This window comes from Crocuta crocuta, unplaced genomic scaffold, assembly GCF_008692635.1.
Source record: "Crocuta crocuta isolate KB4526 unplaced genomic scaffold, BGI_CrCroc_1.0 scaffold58, whole genome shotgun sequence".
Classification (NCBI taxonomy): Eukaryota; Metazoa; Chordata; class Mammalia; order Carnivora; family Hyaenidae; genus Crocuta; species Crocuta crocuta.
Window position 1 is genome coordinate 1,141,423 of NW_027532417.1, and position 26,437 is coordinate 1,167,859.

The 26,437-nt window shown below is 36.2% G+C and overlaps 1 protein-coding gene across 1 annotated transcript in view; it reads left to right on the top strand.

The window, feature by feature from the left end:
- The window catches only part of TNNI3K (TNNI3 interacting kinase), a 276,640-nt gene that overhangs the window by 82,332 nt on the left and 167,871 nt on the right, over window positions 1-26,437 (top strand). Inside the window, exons 7-11 of the mRNA XM_077778981.1 lie at window positions 3,947-4,085; window positions 10,277-10,421; window positions 10,508-10,612; window positions 13,914-14,008; window positions 14,604-14,753. Of these exons, the coding sequence (XP_077635107.1) occupies window positions 3,947-4,085; window positions 10,277-10,421; window positions 10,508-10,612; window positions 13,914-14,008; window positions 14,604-14,753 (634 nt within the window). The remainder of the gene's footprint in view (window positions 1-3,946; window positions 4,086-10,276; window positions 10,422-10,507; window positions 10,613-13,913; window positions 14,009-14,603; window positions 14,754-26,437) is intronic.

Consider the following 26,437-nt stretch of genomic DNA (forward strand, 5'->3'; position numbering starts at 1 on the left):
ATACACTGTATGTTAGCCAACTTGACAACAAATTATACTAAAAAAGAAAAATAAAAAATAAAAAACAATCACTAAATGTGCTTTAAATATAATTTGCTTTAAATATGTAATTATATAACAGGTAATTATTTTAAAACTTGATATTCTGTAATAATATATATAGAATGTTTTAAAGTTTATAGTGTGCCTTCATTGAATGAACAGTTTCCTTTGACCTTCGAGGCAACCTAATGAACTTAATGAGTTACCATGTGAGCAATCTCATACTATGGGACAGGAACTTTATGTAGACTGGTGGATTTTTTGTAATTTTTTCACAGTCCTAAAATTAACTATTATTTTCCCTTCTTGTCAATGATATGCACGAGCTCACTCAGGTCACTATGAGCCTGAGTAACCTGCCAGAGTCACACAGTTAATTAGAAGAGCTGGAATACATATTCAGGTCTGTCTAATCCCAAAGCCCATAATTATTCTGTTGTATCTTAGAGCATCTTCTTATTTGTCTTCTATCAGTGAGACAAATCAGAAAGCTGAGGAAATTTGCTCGAGTGGTGGGGCTATTTACTCAAGGCCTAGTGCTCTAACTCCAAAGTGCATTGATTTTAAAATTTTTAACAAATTTATTGAGATATAATTCAATTTAAATTGTATAATTCAGTGGCTTTTAGTATATTCATAGTTGTGCAACCATCACCACAATTAATTGAATGAAGCCATTACCCCCAGAAGCAACTCTGTACACATTAACACTTACTTCCAACTTCTTACCAACCTCTCTCTTCCAACCTGAGGAAAATACTAATATACTTTCTGTTTCTATAGAGTTACCTTCTGCAGATTCCCTACAAATGGAGTCACACAATATATGGTCTTTTGTGACTGACTTCTTTCACTTAACACAATGTTTTTAAGATTCATCAACTTTAGGGGCACCTGTGAGGCTCAGTCGGTTAAACAGCCCACTTTGTCTCAGGTCATGATACCACAGTTTGTGAGTTCAAGCCCCCTGTCAGGCTTTGCCCTCATGGCTTGGAGTCTAGAGCCTACTTCTGATTCTGTGTCTCCCATTCTCTCTGCCCTTCCTCTGCTCATGCTCTGTCTCTCTCTGTCTCTCAAAAAATGAATAAACATTAAAAAAAAACCAAAGATTCATCAACTTTATAGCATATATCAGTACCTTGTTACTTTTTAGTGTGACATACTATTTTGTTGTATGGATATGCCAGATTTTATTTATTCATTTATCAGTTGATGGACATTTGTATTTTTTTTTCCTTTTTTGGGCTATTTTGAATATGCTGCTGTGAACATTCAAAGGTTTTTTTTTAATCAGGTATAATTAACATACAGTGTTACGTTAGTTTCAGGTGTACAATATGACGATTCAACAATTCTATACATTTCTCAGTTCTCAACAAGATAAATGTATTCTTAATTTCCTTTATCTATTTCACCTATCATCTCCCCCCCGTACCCACCTCATGTACAAGTCTTGATATGGACATCTGTTTGTTTTTCTCTTGAGTACATCTAAGGGTGGAATTGATGGCTCATATGTTAACACTATGGTTAACATTTTATGTAATGGTCAAACTGTTTTCTAAAGAGGCAAATGCCTAATGAGTTAAAAATCAAATTGTCTACAGAACAGAAAGCCTATGTGACATACCTCCCAGGACAAAATAAGTCCATTTATTTTGACCTTAACATATTAAAAGACAAAATTCATATGTGTTTCTGTCAAAGATCACCATTTAGCTATCCTTAAGAAACTAAACTGACCCAAATAAAGCAGAAATAACAAATGTAATTGAATAACCAAAACTTAACTATTCTTTTGACATCCCATTTTCACTCTTCCTCACTTCATATCTCTAGATCCCTAGTCTTACTCAATTATGGAGTAAAATTATACCTTTTTACCTTTGTAGAGGTCATGCCATTGCACTGCCTGAGAATCCCAAGTTAAAAATCAAACTTACTTGTGTCTCTGTGCTCTTCTAGTCATTGTGCCTTTATTTCTTTGCTAGCTGGTGTATGCTTGGACACTCTCAGACCTGTGAAGCGTGACCTATAGCTAGGAAAGATTTCTCATTTCATTTGATGTGCTGCTCAGAGTGCACTGGAGTGTACTGGAGAGCTGGGCACTGAAAGTGCTTTTGAAAGTACAGGTCTAAAAAGCCCAGATGATGAAAAAAATCCATACTTTTCTGACTTTAGGCAGAGACAGGATATACACAATGCATATTATTTGTAGAGTCATCCTCTTTGGTGATTAACCTCCTCACCCACAGAAATATAAAGAGCTTCTATGCATGTTGGATGGAGAGCTAAATTTGTTTACTTTCCCTGAATATATAGTCACAGTCTTATAAAATTATGCTAAAATGTGGATGGCCTTTTTATGATAAGGGACTCACTTTCTGTGTGCAAAGACAGCATATAAGTAATTTATGGATGCTATTGTCATTTGCTAAAATATGCTGACAGGAGAATGGTACTTTCGATGTATAAATGTGCCTAATGTTCCATGTTCCTTGCCATTTGTTTATTTACTTATTTTTAAGTGGAAGAGTAGATGTTTTGGACCAAGAGCAATATTTCCTAGGTATATAATAATAGTGCTTAATAGACAATCGATTTCAAAGATAGTTTAAAGCTGTCCATTATAAAGTCACATAATCAGAATTGATGGAGTCTTTGTAAGTGGAAATACCTGCTTAGGAATGCACAGTTCTTGAGACTAACTTTTACTGTCCCAATTTCTCCTGAATTAAGTATTCATCTGCCCATTAGCCAACAAATGGATAAAGTACACATGTTCCACATTTGTGCTACCACTTCTGCTAACATTTAGTGAGTACTAGGCACTTTTCTAAGTGCTTTCTTTACATGTAGTAACTTATTTAATCCTCATAACAACTCTATGAACTAGAACTATTGTGATTCCTATTTTAGCAATAAATAAACTGAAGTTTTGCAAGGTCTAATAATTTATTAAAAGTGGCATAGCTAAGAAAAAGAAGCCTGACTTCAGAACCTTGTTCTTTACCCACTACACACTATAGGATGTTTTTCTATATCCCATACTGCTATTTTTTTTTGCCAAGAATTTCTATCAAATATGTACCATATTCTTGACAGTTTTCTGCCCAAGATATGTTTATTTGCTAGCACCACATAGAAAGTCAAAATAGTTTTAGAGTTTGAACTCACTTTTATGCTAACACTTCAGTCATCAGGTCAGTTGAAGGTTTCTCCCATAACTTATTTTGATGGCACAAACTTACTGCTAACTTACCTCTTGCGATCCCTGAAATGACTTCTAAAATTCTCAGAGGAGACAATGTCAGATTTAGAGAAATTATTTGGAAAGTTTGTAAGTAGATATTTAGATAATTTAACAGAATCCTATAAATTACCTAAACCAAAGTCTGTAAGACTCCTAAGTTGTATAATATCCTACCTCTCTCTCTCTTTGGATGTGGATCTCAGCTAATTGAGGAAGATGCTGATCATTACTACAGCTATGTCCCATTTATTCACAAACTCAGAAATGAACCCAGAACTCCAGTAACAAGATAGCCATCAGTGACCTATCCATAGAGTTGCTGTAAAAATCAAGAATCAAGTAAATACTGCTGGCTTTAGCCAGAAGAAGATTTTGGAAAAGGTGGTTCAAGGCTAATTATGGGTGGCTTTACAGAGGATTATTTATGTACACTGAAGACCCAACCCTGAAATTGTCCCACTTTTGGACTTCTTGTTAGGTGATATAATAACAAATTCCTTATTGTTTAGGCCAATTGAGTTATGACTTTCTGTTATTTTCAAGTTAAAATAATCTGGTAAATACTTAATGATATGTCTTCTTCCATATTTTTGAAAGCTTTGCATTATTGTTTGACTTTCGATACTAATTTCAAATGAATGGATCTTTTAGGTAACCCGTCTTCTTTTGAAATTTGGCGCTGATGTAAATGTAAGTGGTGAAGTTGGAGATAGGCCCCTCCACCTAGCATCTGCAAAAGGATTCTTTAATATTGCAAAGCTCTTGATGGAAGAAGGCAGCAAAGCAGATGGTAAGATTATATGTTTAGAACACTTTTGCTATCTTCTATTTTATGTATAGTTCTTACTTGCATGTTCCTTATTTAGTGGAGAGAATCCTGGAGCTGATTAATTGCATATGCTAATTTGTTTCACAAATAAGAATTTATTATTTGAACATAGTAACTAAATCTGTTATCCTTTTTATACATTTTAGTTCAACTCAGCATATTAGATGCTTCAATAAAAGTAATTTTAGTAATAAAAGTATTTTCTAGATAAAACATTCTTATTTTTTTATTTTTCACTAATCTTTCTTCTTAATTGAGATAAAATTTGAATATAGCAAAATTCTCAAATCTTAAGTGAATATTGACTTAAGTGATATTTACTATCCATAAATTCATGCAAAACCACCTAGGTCAAAATATAGAATATTTTCATATAGCAAATGAACTCTGGAAAGTTCTCTTGTGCTCCCTTCTCAGTAAATAGCTTTAACAACAAGAGGTAATCAATATCCTGGCTTCTATTGCCATAGGTTAATTTTATCAGTTATTAAAGTTCATGTAATTTGGGACTGCCTTCTTTTGATTGATAATATGATTTTTTTATTCATGTTGTTTCATGAATCATAGTTTGCTCTTTTTTATTGTTAAAGACTGTATGAATATTCTATAGTTTGTTTATCCATCATCCTCCTAACGGACGTTTGAATGTTTCTAAGGTTTGGCTTTTATGAATGTAGATGCCAGAAACATTCTCATTCAATTTTTATGTGTGTGTGTGGAACATATATATTTATCTCTTTTGAGTGTATCAATCGGGGTGTGTATGCATGTATGTACCATTTCTGTATACACAGGTTCAACTTTTTAGAAAATTTCAAACAGTTTTCCCAAGTGTACTATTTTTTACTCCCATGGCAATAAATGAGATTTCCGGTTGCTCCCCATTTCCTCCCCAATATTACTATTATTTATGGTGGAAACAACATTACAGCATGATCAGCCTAAGAGGAAAAAAAGCTTTAGAATACAAACAAAGATTTTGGGATGTGGTTAATAGAATAGAACTTACCACAACTTTTAATTTTCTTAATAATAATATGAATTTTAGAAATTGATTAAAAGTAGAGTGCTAAAGAAAGTTCCTCCTTTCTCTTCTTTTTGTCTTCCTTACAAACTTTATTTTTTGACACAAATTCGCTTAGAGTTACATCTTGTCATTAAATTCTCTCAGGCACATCCAACATTCTTCCATTGACCCCCAAGAGACCTAATTAAAAGCCCAGCTGTAAGAGCTGCTGGCCTTTGCAGCAGAAACGATGCACATTTACAAAAGGACAAGGTTGTCAGAGCTCCAGGACTGCCGATTCTTTGGTCCAAAATTTAGATCAATATTCAGTTAATCAAGCTAATCAATGTTTTCACCTACATGTAAGGAAAATACAAAGGCTTCCAGGGACAAGTATGGCAAGAGGCGAGGGTAGTTTCCAGTCTCCATGTTGGAAAGAGAGCTATTTTATTTTATAAAGTTTGAGACACATAGTTGGTGTCATTTTCTATGAGCCAGTATGTAATAACAGAGGTATTTCTTCTAAACATTATCATAAATAAGCTGTGTGGTCAGGATATAAGGAATGCTATTCCTTAGACCTTGTTTAAGCAGTCTCTTTGATTCTGTTGGTTTAGAATAGGCAGAAGTACACCTGTATGAACCACTGAACACATAATTGTGTTTTTGAAACTGCTTCGCTCTTCCAAAGGGTCAGGAACAGCTCACTTTTTTCCTTTTATTACTGATGCCAACCTCAGCTTTTTATTCCTCTGTGCAACTCCAAAGCTCGGTGGTGTCAAAATGAGTATCATTGATCAGCATGTCTCCAGGATCAAAGTTCCCTTCTACAAAGGACATTGAAATGTATATTGCACCCGTATTCCCCCTACATACCAGCATCATATGATAGAATTTTCAACAGTTTCTTTCTGATTCACACAAGCGCTACATGTTTTCTAGTCAATCATTTAAAATATCAAGAGACAGCATGACTCAGATTTTTATGTATTTTTATTTCCTTCTAATACACACTTGATATTTAAGTCCCTTTTGTACTTCAACCAATTGCAAAGAATAAGCCAGAAGATCTGTTGGCTACTGCACAGTGCACAGGATTTATTATCAGCTAGTTCATTTATTCCAAAGTGTAGCTAAGCCTCCAGATGATTTATTTTAGATCTGGTCCTTGCCTGTGGTAAATGGACATAAGAAGAAGAGTAAATTAATGACCCCAATAGGGGCACAATTTGAAATTTGGTATTTACAGTATGTTTCCCTGGTAACAGAATGTCACAAATGAAAATAAATTCAGATTACAAAATTAGCCAAAATGTAATTCTGAAAGCAGCCTCTTCAGTTTAGCATGTTTGGAAGCCTGACCTATTCAGTCACATATGTTTCAAGTCTCTAGTCTTCTTTGTCCCCCTTAAGAAAATAAAAAAGGAGAAATGTAATGCTTATTGAATAATATTGAAATGGTCAAAATGTTGTTGGACTCCATAAGAAGAAAGTAGTGATTGAATCCTCACAACTTATCATTTGAATAAAGTTTAAAATGGGGGGCGCCTGGGTGGCTCAGTCGGTTAAGTGACCAACATCAGCTCAGGTCATGATCTCGCTATTCGTGAATTCGAGCCCTGTGTTGGGCTCTGTGCTGACAGCTGGGGAGCCTGAAGCCTGCTTCAGATTCTGTGTGTGTGTGTCTCTCTCTCTGCCCCTCCCCTGCTTGCACAGTGTCTATCTGTCTGTCTGTCTCTCTCTCTCTCAAAAATAAACATTAAAAAAATTTAATGAAAAATTTTAAATTCAGAGTTTATTAATTTGTTGTCATCTGACTATTAAATGTTACAGTTCCTTTCATGTGGAACTAGATTATTACATAAAATCTCAAAAAATTTTAGGGCATAGCCAGTAAGAGGAAGTATTTTATTTCTAAAACTGTATCTTGTCAGAGCTATTACACAGATTTGTTCTTTAAAATGTGTTTAAGATACACTTGGGAGTTGTTTTAGAGAGCTAATAGGAAGTGCTTACATTGCTGAGTTACTATGGAAATTTTTATTTTATCTTTAAGATCAATAAGCAAAGATAAGCATGAAGTAGCACCCATCCACCCACCCATTCACTCAATCTTTCTTTCAAAAGATTTACTGAACACATACTCTCTTCAAAGTAGAGGACTAGGCACTAAATATTTTCCAAATAATTATTTACATCTACTTCTTTGCTTGAAATTCTTTATTTAAATCTCTAAATAAAATGTTAAATTAGAGCAAATGGAATATCATTCATACATTCAGTTACCCTTGTACAATATATAATGATATATACTTTTTTGGATCACTGCAAATTGGTTCAAGACAAAACTAAGTAGATCACAATGACTGAAGCAGAAATATAGAGGTATATATATAAACTCTGTGTCTGATCTGGATATCTCCTGGCTTGTTCCTTCCTTCAGTTGGTATTTATATCTTCTTTGATGAGAAGAAAGTCTAGGTCACTGCAGGTAATTCACCAAGTAGATAATCTACTTTGAAGCTTATTGATTCAACTAGAGAAGAATAATGTTGGGTGGGGCCAGGGATGGCCACAGGCAAACTATGAATTAATGGAAAACTGTGCTGCACTCTGCTTTACAATGTCCCCTCTGGACCTCAGGACCTCTTATGTGACCTCTACTTGCCCTGGACTCCCTACTGTTCTAAAGCATCCACTCGACTCGTGGTATTGACTTTCCCTGGCTTCCAACAGAATGTGAACAAAGGATACGTATCATAAAAAGAAAGATAATCAAAATAACCAGGAACATTCTTCTGAAGCAAGGGTGTCCTTCTGAGCCACTCATTAATAAAAAAGATTCAAAGATTTATTTTTCAATAACGGCCTTGGGAAGAGAAGTTCAGCAACTTTGTTAAAGATTTCCCTTTGGCTTAAGATCTTGCAGGACAATAAAGTAAGATTCATTGTCTACAAATACAGCAGCTACAAAGCCTGTGTTCATTAAATGTTAAATGCTAGTTATAAAAACAAGTAGTAATAAAGTACTTGCACATTTTTAAAATTAACTATTACCTTCCCTTTTTTTCTCTCCTATCCTTTCATCTTTTCCTTAATTCTTTTGATTTTATGGATAACTTTTATTATAGATACATATAAGAATAACAAGTGTTAAGGATTGTTTTTTTCTATTTTGAATAAAATGCTTTGTACAGATGAACAAAATAACCAAATACAATAAATGACTATCGAGCAGATGATTCAGTTATTTTAGTTCTAATTTGTGCTAAAGCAGATCCAGAATTTAGCAGCTTGGTGTTCAGTTATTATTACCTCAGGCCTGTAATTATTCAATATTCAACTAGATTGCAGGTTATTTCAGGGAATAGATGCTATACATTTATAGGATATTGACCTTAACACTTAGCAAATTTCTAGGAGGGAAATTAGTGAAAATCAAGAATACACATTTTTATTAAATGACTAATATAAGACGGGCATCATGTTAGATATTTTCTCGTTATGATCTCTTTTAATCTTTTCTGCATCCCTGAAACAACAGTGTTATCATTTCCATTGTCACTGATAATAAAAAATCAGTATCTCGAACACTTAGCACTCTGCTTGGCACACAGTGATCATTTTATACTTGTTAAGGAATGAGTATATATCAATCAGATGCTCTTATTTGCAAGCATTAGAAACTAACTCTTGCTAATTTAGGCATAAAAAGATTATATTAAAGTATACAAATTAGTGCAAAGTATCTTCCCCCAAACAGGATGGAAAGACAGGTTTGGAATTCCTTTTTTTTTTTTTTAATGTTTATTAATTTTTGAGAGAGAGACAGAGTGTGAGCAGGGGAGGGGTAGAGAGAGAGGGAGACACAGAATCCAAAGCAGGCTCTAGGCTCTGAGCTGACAGCACAGAGCCCAACATGGAGCTTGAACTCACGAACTACGAGATAATAACCTGAGCTGAAGTCAGACGCTTAACCAGCTGAGCCACCCAAGTGCCCCCAACTTTGGAATTCTTACTGTAAGGAACAGAGTCCAAAATCGCACCCCAAAAGTAGTCATTTGAGGCCACATTGCCACCCCTGCTAGGCACACATGCCAACACTTTGTGCTCCTGACACCAACAATGCAAGGCACCAAATCTGTGACTAGCATCATTGCTGCTAGAAATCGGATGCAGCTAATCTGCCATTGCTATGTTGCCAAGATAGATTAGGTTCTGCTTTTTTGTGTCCTCAGCCCTGATGTCAGAGCCTGATACAATGTGTCAACTGGAGAAGCCTATAGAAAAGTGTCCAAACCAGGGACTGTTGAGAGTAAAAGGATCACCATTAAAAATTATGGCAGGATAAGAAACCTAAACCAGGATATATGGTCACTATCTGCTGATCCTATGCCCTAGCTGCAAAGGAGGCTTGGAAAGCATATTTTCAGCTCCTATGATGGAACATGGTCTTGACTTCTAGTCAGTTCTCTCAGTATAGGAAATTCCCCAAATGTCCAAAGTGGTTATGGGGCTGGCTGGGCCAAAGAGAAGGAGAGATGCTCACTACTGAGTGAACAACTAAATATCAAATAACTGTGGTAATATAATTAATGAGGGCTGCCTCACTCTAAAGCTTATTATCTTTTCTTAATGCCTTGTTTTGTATGCTGTCATATGATAATTCTCAGTTATGGGCACACCAGAACTTTCTAAGCAGTGTTGTAAACATACAGTGCTGACCCCCTAACCTATTGAACCAAAATCTCTAGGAATGGTACTTTAGCCAGGATCTATAATTTTTAAGATCTTACAGAAGAGGGAAAAAAATCACTTTGGAAGGAGATACTTGTGGAAATAGACCATGAGGATCTTTTGGATACTTATTAGTTTCCTGAACTATTCCATTGTGCAAGGTAGATTTGATTAGATGTATTCCATAGAATTTATGGAACCTAGAAGAAAGCCTGTTTAATGTGGCAATGGGCAATAGAATAGAATTATAACTTTTTTAATTGGTTGCACTTAATTTCCTTTAGTATTATCATTAATTGGTAATTTCCAGGAGTCTCTTGGGCACTTAGAAAAGTCCCTGACATGACACGAGAAGGCTGAGAAACAGTGGATTACAGATTACATATGTTTCCTTTCTTGTTGATGACAGTGAATGCCCAGGACAATGAAGACCACGTCCCACTGCATTTCTGTTCTCGTTTTGGACACCATGACATAGTGAAGTACCTGCTCCAGAGCGATATCGAAGTTCAGCCGCACGTTGTTAATATCTATGGAGATACCCCTTTGCACCTGTGAGTAATATGTATAGTTCCATATGTCCTCCTGCTCTACTGCCTGTACCTTCTTACTACTATAAAAACATTTTCTTTAACTCTAGGGCATGCTACAATGGCAAATTTGAAGTCGCCAAGGAAATCATCCAAATATCAGGAATAGAAAGTCTGACTAAAGAAAACATCTTCAGTGAAACACCTTTTCACAGGTAAAATAATGTTTAAGTGCACTAGTGACTAAGGGTGGCTGATACGCTTCAGCACCTGAAGTTGTGCACATAAAGCAAGAAGGGAGAGTGGCAGATGTTGAAATCAGAGAGCAAGATCAGAGGGTGGGTAGAGGACAAGGAGCCCAAGCTCGATGCACAGAAGAAAAGGTAGAAGCAGATGCTGCAGTCGGTATAACAGATGGGGCCGGAGCCAGATGCTGAATTCCTGGCAGCAGCCACAAAGACAGGGACTGATGTTGCCAAGGCAACAGGCATATCAACATCTGTAAGCATATTACTTCTATTCCACTTCACTCGGTGGAAAGCTGCCAAAAGGGGCAGTGCCCATAATCCTCCTCCAACAAGAATCTCATTACCAGAATTCATCAGCATCAAATGTGACACTTTTTTCCTTACCACTTAAACCTTATGTGCAAATGTATCTACCTATCTAAGACATCCATCTGTCAGCCTGTAAAAGTCTGGTCACGGTGGCCACTGAGATACCTAAGAAGGCATTAACTCCTTTATAGGAATGCATGAGAGTCCTCTACAATGTACTCTAGAAAAGGGCGGGGGAAAGATTGCTAAAAATAAGAGCCATAGCTCCCTAAAATATCCAAAAGAAAGACAGATGTTTTATAAAAATTGAAAAGTTCATTTTTAACAATGAGCTACTACTTTGCTGTAAAAATAAAAACATATTACTTTGAATTTAATATACCTTGAATAAGAAATCATTTGCATACACATTAAAGATTTCTTGGCTAGTCTGCAACCTCTAAAAAATATAGTTGAGAATAGTATGTTATTTACATAGTGTTTGTATTGTGCCGGTGACTACTAGAAATGAAGAGGCCTTTTGTCCCATACTGAATTAGTATTAAGTTTGTGCTTCCTGTTAAGGCATCAGCCTGTCCACTTCTGCTTGGATGTTCAGATTTTTCTTATCAGACAAAAAGTTCAGCCAAAGGAAGGTAGAAAAAACTATTTATGGAGTGATGGATATCTGTCAGATGATTTGTATCCATTATGTCATTTAATCCTCATAACCACTTATGAAGTAGGATTTATTATCCCTCTTTTACAGACTAGAAAATTGAGGCTCAGAGAAGCTAAGTAACTTGCCAAAGAATCTTATGACTATAAAATCATGTATTAAATGCCTACCTGATTCCAAATTCTGTGCTATTTATTTATCTTCATGTTCTAATACCAAAATATTACGTCTATGTTCTATAACAGAACAGATGCAAGAACTCTTTGTATCATGCTTTCAGTCAAAATTGGTCAGTGGAATTTGTCCCCAAAGGGATAATTGGCAGAACTGATATGTACAGTTACTGGTGTCCTCTTTCCCCATTAGGTCATGTTTGTTAAGGCTGATACCTTAGGCTAGTTTTCAAATCATTTTTCTACTCTGTGTATATAAATTGGAACCAACTATAATCAAAGGATGATTGTCAACTCCAGAAGAGTCTATATGACAAGTTCAGTGAAGTGAGTTAAAAGTATGTATCGAATCGTTTTATTTTGTATAAGCCTGTGGCTGCTATGAATAACATATTAATATTTTTATTCTATTCACTTTAAGCACATATTTATAAAAGAAACTCTCCCTTTACATGAGGAGTTCACTCTGGTTCTGAAATCACAGTGCTTTTCAGTCAATAGAAAACACTCATTTCTGTTATTGTTTTCATATGTGTGTATATATATACATATACACATACACATGTAACACATATGTATACACATGAATGTATACATTCAGAACTCATCAATTCCTATAAATGGTCGCTTTGAAAAGAAACAATGAGACAGTTCAGACAATGGAACATTAAAAGTGTAGTGTTATGGGTCTTTCTTATAATAGGAATAATTAATGGTGCTTAGATCTATTGCACTGAGTTGCAGGTTTTTATTAATTCTATTATCCAAGAAAGGCTTATTAAGGACCTGCCTTGTATTGGCACTGGTGAGAACATTAAGATGACACCAGCCCTTCCCTCCTTAAAGGAACTCTGTTGTAAGGTATCAAGGTAATCAGAGGTATATCCGTTACCATAACACAATGTAATAAGTGCCATAAGACTGAAATGATAAGGAAACATGGGAGATAGCAATGAACTCAGCCTTTGGCTACAAGAAGACTTAATAGATGGACCAATAGTTCAGCTAGATGAATAATGTATTTCTGTGAAGAAAATGATATTTCATTAAACAGAAAGAATTTGGGCAAGGTCGTCTCATGAAGAGGAACTAGTAAGACCCAGAAAACATCCTCTTCTAGAATCAAGTCTGGAAGGGGAAAAGAACCACTGTTTTTCTGAGATATCCTACATCACTCAATACTTCACTTCAAAATACAGGACCCCAGCCATGTATGAGTTTTTCCCACACCAAGCAATTCTCCAAATCTTCTGCTGACACCAAGTATGTGTCCTATTATTTAATTCAACTCTGATACTATCTACTTGGAGTTACGTCAGATCCCACAAGTTAAGGGCTCAGGCCCACAAAACTGCCCACCCCCCACTTCAGATGCCAATCACAAGGCCAAGTTGTAACCTAAATCTCCCTGGCCCTTTCTGAGTTTCCCCATTCAGTTGTCCTGCAGAATGCTTAGGTCCTATAAAAGTGCATGAAACTTGCAGTATTTTTCCTCCTTTTATGAAAGAGTATCATAGGAAATATTTAATAATAATATACTAGAAGTTTTATACAACTTCTCATCTTGGAGGCCCAGATTTGGGAATCTCAATATTTTATTGCCATATGTGCCTGTTTTTTATCACTTCCTTCTCTCTCCCTTCCTTGTCTCTTTAGCACTCTTGTATACACACTAGCATCTGGAATAGCCTGGGTGAAACAGGACTGTACTCATGTTCTAGAGTTGCCATAACAAAATATAACACACTAGGTGGTTTGAACACCAGAAATTTATTTTCTCACAATTCTGGAGGCTGGAAGTCCAAGATCGAGATGTCAGTGGATTTGGTTTCTTCTCAGACCCCTCTCCTTGACTTGTACATAGTCATATTCTCCTAGGGCCTTCTTATGATTGTTTCTCGGTCTGTGTCATCTGTGTACTAATCTTCCCTTCTTATCAGAACAGCAGTCATATTGGATTAGGTCCCACCCTAATGATTCCATTTTAAATTAAAAACCTCTTTAAATTGTACCCCTTAAATACAGTCACATTGTGAATTATAAGAGGGCTTAAGCATATTAATTTGTGGGATGCACAATTCAGCCCATAACAGAAGTCTTTTGTTTTCTTTATGTTGTGTTTTTGCAGCGCTTGTACCTATGGTAAGAGCATTGACCTGGTTAAATTTCTTCTTGACCAGAATGTTATAAGCATCAACCACCAAGGAAGAGATGGGCACACAGGTAAGGCTTTAGTGAAACATCACCAGTTTTTGATGTATATCCATACTTAAGAACAGTGGTATGCTCAAGAGGGAAGGGAAAAGAGGGAGCAGTCAACCCTAATGAGGAGGGATATTTTATCAATGACATCATTTAGAATTGATGGTGCCTGATGACAATAAAAAGTAGACTGACTTTTGGTCAGTTTCATTATTGTGCTTAATTATCTACAGTTCATGTATCTATTATGGCCTGTACCAGGAGAGACTGACCGCACTGCGTTGGCATTGGTTTGCTGCTCAAGAAAAATGCTTGTTTGGGGTCTTTGTTCATGTACAAAGATGCTAACATTTGTTCTTGGTAATTTCAGTGGATGTAGAAATACTAGAAATTCTGCTAAACATAAGGCAGTCTATCTGGAAGATCAATTAGAATAGGATACTTCTTTTGCTTGAAGTATGCCATGTTTGCTCAATAATAGAATTAAGTTTTCACCAAAGAAATCTATCTTTGATTTATATCTCTGGCAACAAGCTATGATATGGTAATAACTATCTTTTGAAAATTGGGGTTCAGTTTTCCTCTTCTCTCCTTGCATGCTTTTATTCTATTATAGGATTGCACTCTGCTTGCTACCATGGTCACATTCGTCTGGTTCAGTTCTTACTGGATAATGGAGCCGATATGAATCTGGTAGCTTGTGATCCCAGCAGATCTAGTGGTGAAAAAGATGAGCAGACCTGTTTGATGTGGGCTTATGAAAAAGGTATATTTTTCGTCATTGCATCTCCATGGTGATACACTGAACTGTGTGCATAGATTATAGATTATGTCAATGCATCAACAAGTCTTTTGCTTGTATGACTTCTGCACTCCCATTTCCTCTGTAGATTATATTTGAGTCTTTGGGAACTTGATCAAAGAGTCCAATAGACCATCACTAAGGCAGGCAACTCCAGAGCTTCAGGTGAGCTGAAGGCACTCTTGGTATTGGTACTTTAAAAAGAGAATGAACTATATAACATTCTTAGGTATTAGAGAAATAAAGTTGTATTATGTAATAATAATTACTTTCTTAGAGTAGACATATAACTAGACTTTATGTTTTATATATGGGAAGTTTTATGTGGATTCAAATTTCTTTTGATGAAATAAATACAAAGAAAAGGAATATTTGTTAGATCTAACCTTGCTGACAATGCCTGAACTAGAAGTAAGGGAGCCAATGATTAGTGAGCACTTATAAACTTACCTTAGCTCAAAATGATGAAATTTTGGGCTCTGATGTGAGAACACCTGGGTTTAAATCAAGCCATGTTCTTTGATCTTGGGCAAGTCATTTATTCTTGCTGAATTTCACTTTCTTCATCTGAAAAAAAAAAAAAAAAGGGACTTATAACAACTCCTGCTTCCTAAGATTATAAAGATTAAATGAGAGAATATATGCAAATTGATTACAACACTGGCTGGCACAAAGTAAGTACTAATAATTGGTATTTCAGTAATGGTAACAGTCATAATAGTAGTAGTAGTTCATAAATAAAAATGATCAATAATTATTTCTTCATGTTAAGGGAGAGGAAACTAGAAATGATCAAAAGTGGAGTAGCATCTTTGTCATTGTTTTAATGAGGTATATTGTACCTCATAAACAAACTCTGCTTATACACAGAAGCTCCTATGGAGTTTAAATTTCCAGGTGAAATAAATAAATAAATAAATTTATTTATTTGTTTTCAGGTGAAATGGAATAGAATACACTGTCATTGAAATCAGAGGGTCACAACTAGATACCGTAAAATATATCAAATTTTGCTGCCCACTTTTGCTGCTTTATTAGGATGTTTAAAGTACATAAAGAAGTGTTCTTATCTTTTTAAATGCTAGAATCTTAGAAGTCCATACTAAAAAAGAGCAATTGTTAAACTGAAAGATTTCTCAGGCTACCAATTTGATCTAAAAGGTTTCCTACCTGAAACAGGACATGAAATTGTATTAATTAAGAGATGAGGTTTCATTGATAGTTGTTGTAAGCACAGAGAGAGAAAGAAATGATGTGAAAAAAATGATTATATGGGGTGCTTGGGTGGCTCAGTTGCTTGGGCATCCGACACTTCAGCTCAGGTCATGATCTCACGGTTTGTGGGTTCGAGCCCCACGTTGGGCTCTGTGCTGACTGCCAGCTCAGAGCCTGGAGCCTGCTTCGGATTCTGTGTCTCCCTCTCTCTCTGCCCCTCCTCTGCTCACACTGTCTCTGTTTCTGTCTCTGTCTCTCTCTCAGAAATAAATAAAACATTAAAAAAATTTTTTTAAAAGAGAAAAACTGATTATGGGAGTTACTTTAATAGAGAAAAGTGAACAGACATGGTATAGTAAGAAATAACTTAAACGTAGTCCTGTTATGTTTTATACTTTTTATTTGAGTATTGTATAAATACACATGTGCATGTGCACACACACACACACACACACACAATTTTCACATTATAGCTCAATAAATTTTCACAAACTGAATTCACATCCAGTACCCAGTATCCAGATGAAGAAACTGACATGTCCAGCATTCAAAAGACCCACTTACATTCTTTTCCAGTCATTCCCCAGGGAGGGTACCACTGCTTTCTTGGGGCATAAATTAGATTTGCCTTTTTCTGTACTTTATAAGTGTACCATTATGGTATGTACATTTTTAAATCTGGCTTCTTTTGACCAAAAATTTGTGAGATTCACTCATATTATTGCAGGTAGTTGTATATTGTTCATTCTTATTGTTATAATGTTTTGTTATATCACTATTTATTTATTTTATTGCTTAAGGTCATCTGGATAATTTTCAGTTGGAGACTATTATGAATACTTTTGCTATTAACATTCACATACATGACTTTTGATGAATATATGAATGTATTTCTGTTAGTTATAATGATCTTCTAATTTGTATAAAATAAATTCCAGGTAGTCTGTATTTGAGTATCCCTTGGAAATTCATACATATTCTGAAGCCTTAGGAGGCCTTAGCAAGTTCTAGTTACCGAACACATTGCATTTATTCAAGTGATTCTCAGACAGTGTCTCTCAAGAAACTTGAGTTTCAGAAAAAAGACTGTTTACAAAGCATTAGTCTTCCGGAAGACAGCTCAGATATAGCTGCTGTAGGTAGCTCTTTACAGGGGTTGGCTTTGTTTGTTTTTAGTTGATTGAGAGTGATAGTTGAAAACTAGTTTTAGTTTTAGTTTTTGTGGAATTTCACATTTTAAGGAACAATGAATCATTGTGTAAGTTCCCAACATTTCCTACCAAATGACAACAACAAAAATCTTTTAGCATAGAGGATTTACCCACTGGTCTCTGAAACATATGCCATACTTGTCACCCTTATTTGTTCAACTAATGTGATAGGCATCGGTGTTGCATTTCATTATTGCTATGAATTTTAACAAACTGAATGTTAGTACTCAGGAGACAGATGGATGTTTTGCATATGTTCTAGAGCAGAACAAGTCAAAACCAAGAAAATGAAAATTGTTGCTATTTTCTCTTGCTAGAAAAATGTTGCATTGTTTTCATGTGTTCAGGAAAGATTGAGATGGCCTTGTTAAAATATTGTCAACAGTGCACTGTCCCTGTTTTCTTTGTATAAAGAAAGGCATTCCTTTCTCCCTTAGATAGGGAGTCACCAACTTCACTGATGTAGCATACTAAGGATTTTTCTGAGAAACTTGGAGATGGAGTTGAGGAAACATGAAGGCTTCACTTAAAATTCCTTCTTCATAGGATAAAGATGTTATAGAAATGGGCCCATCATGGTTTACCTGGTACCTTATTCTCTCCTGGGAGAGATAAACCAGAAGTGAGCTTTGTAACCAGGATCTGTTTGAAAAGGAATACTCTGGATGTGCCCAAACTGACAAGCTCATCCTAGTCTACCTTCTTAATAGAAAATTGGGAGTTTTTCTCAACACCCATCTGTTCTAAGAAATATTTTACCTGGCCCCAACAAAATTTTTAACTTACCCTCTTCTATTCTGATATAGCAAATTCAGTTCAGGGGTGCTTTGGAGTTTTATAAGAGTTATCAACTCTTTTTTGGAAACAGAAAAGAGTTCACTCACACCACGGCTCCCTGTGGATCAGATATGAAGAACAGTTTCCATTTACATAGCCCTTTTAACCTAAAGATATCAAAATCAATCTTGGAAATAATTTTCCCAGTGAACTTGATTCTACACAGAAGCCTACTGGTTAAGTTGCAATATTTCTCTTCTAGACTACTCAGAGCTCTAATTTTACAATACTTAGAGTGTTTCCCCTCCTCTAGTCTGCCACACACACACACACACACACACACACACAGAGCCTTCTTTTCTACTTTTCCATCTAACAGTAGCAATAGCTGTCTCCTTCACTTGGATTTGTTCTGCCCTTTCCCTGGGGTACAAAGGACTTGTATGAATCAATTTAAATTGGCCAGACGAAATAGCCAGCAGCCTGCTTATGTTCAAATCCTCTGCCCTAATCACCAGTATGGAAAACCCATTGAAAAGACCAACACATAATCTTACATCCATTGCATTAAAGATGAAACTGCCGAATTGAAAAGATCTCAGCCAATTAGAATTGAACACATAGCTCAATAGTGTGTCTGGCAGTTAGATTTGAAAAGGCTGCCTTTGACAAAGAAAAGCACTTCTTTATGTCAGGCTGTTTAGGGTCAGAAAATAACTCAAACTAGAAACAGAACTAAAAACTTATTTGCTTCAGTACTGACACCAGTTAAAGTAATTTACAGAGGCTCCTATCCCAATATCTAATTACACAGAATACAATATTTGTATACATCAGAACTACTCTAATTCACAGTGACAGGGAGCTGCAGTAGGAGAATTAGTGAGTAAGTGAGCAAAAACAATAAAAATCAAGGCTCCTGTACCATGATATATACTTTGTTCATTCCTTTTGACAAGTGTAGTATGGTGTGAATTATTTATAGTAAACGTACTATCGTGTATCCTCTAAAAGTAATAAAGTCTTACAGTTGTGAGTTTCTACAGTTTTCAGCCAGTAAAAAAATAACTAAAAGAAAAGAGTGGGGGAGGAGTTGAAGAAGAGTGGATTCATTAAGTTTTTTGATAAATCTTCATCAGTGGGTTATAAATTCTAAAGCTTCTTCTATATTGAATTCTTACCTATTGGAGTTTAGTTACTTAGTCTAGTGTACTAGAGTAAATTAGGGGTGGGGTAGAAGAAGAAATAAACAAAATATTTAGGCATTTCAAACTCTATGTCAATTTTGTGTGTACTAGTTACCTTTCTACATGTTTAGTTACTCTTTCTTCTAAAAATAAACAGAATAATATCAACTCTCATTAGAATGGTCAGAACTTTCATTTTTGGAAAGGGATAACACACTAAAATATTTTTTGAAACATAACTATGTAAAAAGCTGCATACATTAAAATGGATAGTAGAAGAGAACTTACATTCATTACATGCCTATTACATATGCACATATATGCATACATAATTAAATTATCAAGATAACCCTTTAAGTTGGTATTACCTTTCTATTATAGATTAAAACTTTGAAACTTAGAGCTGTTAACTCACAATTGCCCAAATCACACAGCTTTTAAATGGAGAGCTGGTACAAAACAGAGTTCTGGCTTATGGTAAATTTCAACCTCTTACCACCTCACTCTAGAACTAGGGAGATCCAAGTCCAAATTCCATTTTTACTATTTAATGACTTGGGGCATGTCATTTAACCTAAGTTAATCTTCAGATTTAAAATGAGTAAATTAATAACTACTTTACAGAATTCTGCTGAAGGTTTGGGATAAGATCTAAGTGTCAGGAACATAACAGATTCTCAATAAAAATAACACCATTTGTTATTATTATGTGCATAGCAAAGGTTCAGTCAAGCTTCATATAATTCCCAAATCTCATAGCCTTTACAAATTTACAATATGTTTTAGTGCCCAGTAAGAAATATGACATATTGACACATTAGAATCATTGAAGGGTTTATATCCCTACCAAACACCACTAAACCAACCTGGAATATATAAAACCATGTGTTGTTTTGTTGTATTTATATTTCTTATTTATGAATCAAGCAATACCATTTATCTTAAAACCTCAGGACTGAAGCAAGATCAAGGAGGTTTTGAAAATGACTAATCAAAATATTTAAAAAGTAACTTAAGATCATGATTCTAAGTTCTATTGTTGCATGAAGATATATTTTAAAACAATACTTTAAAACTTTAGCACAAATGTGTAAGTCCCTTACTATATAGCAGGGTTTCCCCCTGAATCATGGACAAGTGTCAAAGAATTTGTAGCCATGTTTCCAAAACAGCATACCAACTGACATGCTGGGTCTTTTTACCTGGATATCTGAGGAGTATGTAAAACTCAACAAGTCAAAAACTGAACTGAATATCTTTTTTGTCCTCACCAGGCAGTTTCTCCTACCATATCTCTTATTCATTCTGTCATTAATGACGTTACCATCCTCTTAAGTCAGAAATCTGGATTCATATTTGATGACTTTTTCTCCCTCAATCTCTCTTTCCCCATATCCATTCAATCAAAAAGTCTTATCATTTTATATCATAGGTACATTTTCATTCATCCTTTCTTCTTTATTTTCACTGTCACTGTTTTAGTTCATAACCTTATCTTTTTTCTGATCCATTTTAATAACCTCATAACTACTTTTTTTTTTTTTTTTGGTCTTCAGCATCTTTGATTCCATTTTCTAACTGTAGTCTTAAAGAAGTATTCAAGGTGTAAATAGGGTCATAGCATTCCCCAGCTTAAAATCTTTCAGTGACACACTATTATCTATAGTTAGAGTTCCAGTGTATTATCATGGCAAATCCTTTGCCTGTGCCCTGTGCCCTTCCCACCTCTCAAACCTCACGTCCAGTCACTCCTGTCCCGTGTGTGACCCCACATGCCGCAATCATTGTTATATACACTGCATCACTAACATTCACTGGGGGTTCACTCTGTGCTAGGCATATCCAAAATATTTCATATGCATTAACTTATCGTGTGTATACAATTACCCTGTACAACAGAATCTATTCATGTAATAGTGATACAAAATCCTCATTCTTCCCCATATATATCATCTTATTCTATGTTTCCAAGCCTTTTCTCATACAGTCCTCCCTATCTCTAAACCCTCCTCATCCTCTCCACCCTGACTCTATGCTTTCAATTTATCATCTCTACTTAACTTTCAAAAGTCAGTTTACAGATCCTCTTCCTGAAACTCTTTCCTGACATTCCAGGCTAGCATACATGTCCTCTCTTTGTTTTATTAAACCGTATGTACATGTTTATATCTGTATTTCCACTTCATATTGAAACAATCTGTCCCTTACCAAATTATAAACCTTTTTTTTTTTATTGTCAACTGGAAGACTTTTTTCTTGCTATTCCAAGATTTTATTTAAATTCAAGATATGTAACATATAGCATATAGTATGGTATCGGTTTCAGGAGTAGAATTTAGAGATTCATCACTTACATATAATACCCAGGGCTCATCACAACAACTCCTTAACATCCATTACCCATTTAGCCCATCCCCCCACCCGTCTCGCCTCCAGCAACTCTCATTTTGTTCTCTATCATTAAGAGTCTCTTATGGTTTCCTCCCTTTCTGTTTTTGTCTTATTTTTCTTTTCCTTCCCTTCACCTATCTTCATCTGTTTTGTTTCTTAAATTCTACATATGAGAAATAACAAACTTTTTGAGGGCAAACATTTGAGATATTATTTTTTGTTTTCTAAAAAGCTAATTTAATGACTGATTCCTAATAGGTGCTCAATACATGTTTTTTGAAGTGGTTTAGAGAATGAGCGGATATTTCAGTCATAATATTCTAGTCTTTGTCTCACTAAATAGCATCTGGTTTGTCATAATATACTTGATGTTTTCAAGAATACCACTTACCACTATTCTGTTGTCTCTGTAGACATTTCTTTAAATATTGTGAGTTTCTTATTAACTATGCTTAAATTTTAATAGGCAGATGATTTTAGGGTATGCTCTAAATATAGCTCCTATTCCTGTACATTAGAACCATGAAAAATTTCCCTCTGCCTTTAACACTGTTCTCCTCCCCTTTTGAATAATCAACTCGTATTCATCTTTCAAGTTCAGCTTAAAAGACAATTGCTCAAGGAACTCCTTCCTGACCCCTCTAGTCTACTGTAAAATAACACTGCTATACACATTCACAGCATTCACTACATTTTCCTTCCTAGAACTTGGCCAAATAATATTTGAATGAGCATTTATATATTTTTTCCCTTTTATACTGGAAAGTATTTATTACAAAATGGGGGACATTTATATTTCTACATTGTATCTCTCATAACCAGTTCCATTCAATTTTTCAAAAAAATATATTACATACTTTAGACACTGTGCTAGGAACTGAGGTGAAACAGTGAGTTAGACAGACAATATTCCCCTGCTCTTAGGAAGTTTGTATTTCTAACAGAAGAGATGGGTCATAAGCAAGAAAACAAATAGAAACTATCAGATAATAAGTCCTATGAATAAAATTAAAAGGAAACACACCAGTAAGTGAAAAGTTTAAGGAAACAATTTCAAATTGAGAAGTCATGGAGGGTTTCCCTGGGAAGATGTTACTTGAGCTAGTCATTAATGGATGCCCTATAAGTATCTGTAGAAGGAAAGAGAAGGGAAAAGAAAAGCCAAATGAAAAGGAGAGAAAAGGAGGAAAGAAGAATGCAAGTCAATTGGTTTGTATCGTGTTCTTTTGGCAAAAGCATTCGTGATTGTGGATATTTATCTTAAGGTGAAGAAGGACTGACAGCATTCTTGTTTGATCCTGGTGATTAAGGGACAAGAATATGGGGAGGGGGAAAGGGATGTGTGTACCCTTTCTTGTGAAAGCATCTTTCAGATTTAATGGTGTAGCAAGTCTTGAATTTTTCTTGCCTCTGACTTAAATGACAGTGTTTAGACCAGGACTGGCAAGAGGAAAAACAAACATCAGGAGCCATCCTCTGGTCCCACTTTTCAGTGCTTTTGGAAAATGAATTTTCAACATGCTGGCAAAGGGAGATAGCAAAATTGAACAAAGTCTCATATATGCCATTGCTGTGAAAGTTTTCTTCTTTGAGGCAGTACAAAGAAAGACTGAAACTGCTCCTTTGATCACCTCGGCATTTTGGACATGACAAGTCAATAGGAATTCCGTGACTTATCTAACCAAGTCCCCGTGCTCTCCACCTTAGACCCAGAGGGCCTCGGAGTCACAACGTCAGGAAGAAGACCTTAGTATCAGTGTCATTTACTNTTGTTCATATTCCCTTGGCGAGAATTTCTCACAAGGCCATAAGTGGATGCAGGGGAGACAGGGCACTTATCTCCCAGGGTGGACAGCCATTTCCTGTGACAAAATCACTCCATGAATGGGGAGCACAAATATTGATAGGCAGCCAGCCAGCTGTCTCCTGTCACAAAAACCTATGTAAATTATCTTAGGACCATGTTATACTTCAGTTGCCAACCAAATGTAATGTTCAATCAAAGCAAACACATCCTTCTTTCCTGGTTACCATATGTGCATTTCACCCTTTTAATGGTCCCTTTAGCACCTCATATTTNAGTGTCATTTACTATTAATCTGCAGACCTAGTACTTAAAGTAATTTTCATAATGAGATTTTGTCTATATTCTTAAAATAATTTTTATAGCAATAAACAGCATTTGTTGTTCCTAAGATGAAATGGTGGGGGTGGAGAGACAACCATATAGGGATATAATAAAATGGGTCCTTTTCCTTTTTGAATAACTATGAACCCTCTGTTATATTCATGACCATGATATACATAGTAGGCTGTCTATGTAACAGCCCTTTGGATGGACGTGTAGCCTTAAACAATAATCTAGTTTTTAAAGATATTCAGAAAGTTGATGGGGCGCCTGGGTGGCTTAGTCGGTTAAGCGTCCGACTTTCGCTTAGGTCATGATCTCGCGGTTCGTGGGTCCGAGCCCCGCGTCGGGCTCTGTGCTGACTGCCAGCTCAGAGCCTGGAGCCTGTTTCAGTCTGTCACTCCCTCTCTCTCTGACCCTCCCCTGCTCACACTGTCTCTCTCTCTCTCCTAGAAATAAAAAAAAAAAGAAAAATTTAAAAAAAAATAAATGAAGATATTCAGAAAGTTGAAAGCAAAGAGATTTGAGGGAAATAGCTCCCATGTATAAAGAAGGGAACAGAAGATGAATCAAAGGAAAAGCATGGAATTTGAATGGTACAGACAGACTGGAAGAGTGGGGTTTAAGAAATGAAAGACACTCCAAGCTAGCAAAAAGCTTCATGGGCTTTAATGAGTAATCCTCCAAAAGTGCAAAGCATTATTATAACTGCATTAGGCTAATAACATAGCAACCTCCTGTTTTGGGTAAAATACTTGGATGTAGATAGTAAATTCTTAGATATGGGAAAACATTTTAGTTAATTAGTGGAAGTTTGATTATCTCTGGACGTGTTCCATTAGTGTGCCTTGGTTATCGGGGTATATCCATTATCGGGAGTTTGCCTTAACAAGTCCATTTAGTGGATTCCATCAAGGCATTTTTCTACTTAACTCCTTGTGGCCATGTATCAGGGAGCTGGGCCCCAGTGGTTTCCAGGTTTCTTTGCATACGCTTTTGTAGCTTGTCAGAGCAGTGATAGCAGTGGAGAATTTCCCATACATGTGTGCCTCAGCCCATAGTTAGCAGGAGGTGGGAAATCAGGCGGAGATGCCTTCCAGAGCCGAGGGGCCTCTTGGCATTTCCCTGGCAGCCTCGTGCTTATCATCAGCCAGAACCCAGGCACTCATTAGGCTCTTGATGAAAAGCATCCCAAAGAAAATGCCAGCAAATTGTGCCACTGTGCTGGCAGGAAATTAAAACTGCTCAGAGCAAGTGGAGCCAAGAGAGCTGTTGAAATGAAAGGTAACATCAAGGGTGTGATCACGATGTTACACAGACGGTCAGGATTCAAGATGCGGCTTTCTGCTTCACTAGGGAAAGCAGGAGGCCCTCTCCCTCTCTGCTGTCAACCACAGTCAGTCCAACAGAGAGGCTGAGACAGGCAAGGAGGTGGGCTTTGTGAATTAAGCTTTGTTATGCTTGGGTAAATGCTTGGCGTTTAGGTTGTTTTATTTTTCCCAAAGGAAAAACAGAAATAAGATGATTTGTTTTGTTTTGTTTTGTTTTTCGTTTCTCCTAGTCCCAAACACTTAAAGACCAAATTAAGTAAAAGAACAACTAAAAGCACCACAGGTTCTATTAAAGTGGGGGCAGACAGCATAGAGAGGAGCAGACAAACCTCCAAACCTGTGAATCTAGCAGCAGGACACATGAAGGAGGATTTTAATTCCAAAGAACTTTTTGTTGATGGTGCTACTTTTATCCTGAGATTAAAATGACCATCAGCCCTGGGGAAGAAAGGGAGGTGGGCAGCAGGAGGCAGCACCAACATGCAAACAGAGCACACTGAAATTTTCATCACACTGTGGGGTGGGGGGGCAGAGNATATCCAGGGCCTATTCCCTGCAATTTATTAATATGCTGCCTTACATGAGAAAGGGGAATTAAGGCTGCTAATTAGCTGACTTCTTGAGAGAGACTATATTGGATTATCCAACAGGGGCTTCATGTAATATCAGGGGTCCTTAAATGTGGAAGAGGGAAGCAGAAGCAGAGGTCAGAGTGATGTGGAGTGAGGATTCAGCCAGTCATTGCTAGCTTTGAAAATCTAAATGGGGGAGGGGGGAACAGCCAAGGAATGTCAGTGCTCTTTCAAGGCTGGAAAAAGCAAGGAAATTGATGTTTCTCAGGAGCTTTTAGAAAGGAATGAAACCTGACAACACCTTGCTTTAGCCCATTGAGAACTCGGCTGGACTTCTGACTTCCAGAGCTAGAAGACAATAATGTTATCATGTTTAAGACACTAAATTTGCAGTAATTAACAATAGCAGTAATAGAAATTGAATATATTGATGTTTAGAAAATTTATCTGAAGTTCCATAGGTGTTTCCAAATTCATTTACAATTCTTGGGGCTAACTAGGAAGGCAAGAAAGCAGTGAAAAGATCTGAGAGGCATATTTACTTGTTAGAATTGTTAGGCCTGTCTCATGCATTATCTCAATCTTTACAACAGCCTTAGGAAGGTGTATCATAACTCTAAACCTATAAATAAGGATCTTTTTTAAAAAGTAAAATAGGTCATGTCCTTAAATCCTTCAGGGGCACCTGGGTGGCTCAGCCAGTTAAGCATCAGGCCCTTGACTTGCAGCTCAGGTCATAATCTCACGGTTGTGATATTGAGCCCCATACCAGACTCCTGGCTAAGAATGGAGCCTGCTTGGGATTCTCTCTCTCTCTCTCTCTCTCTCTCTCTCTC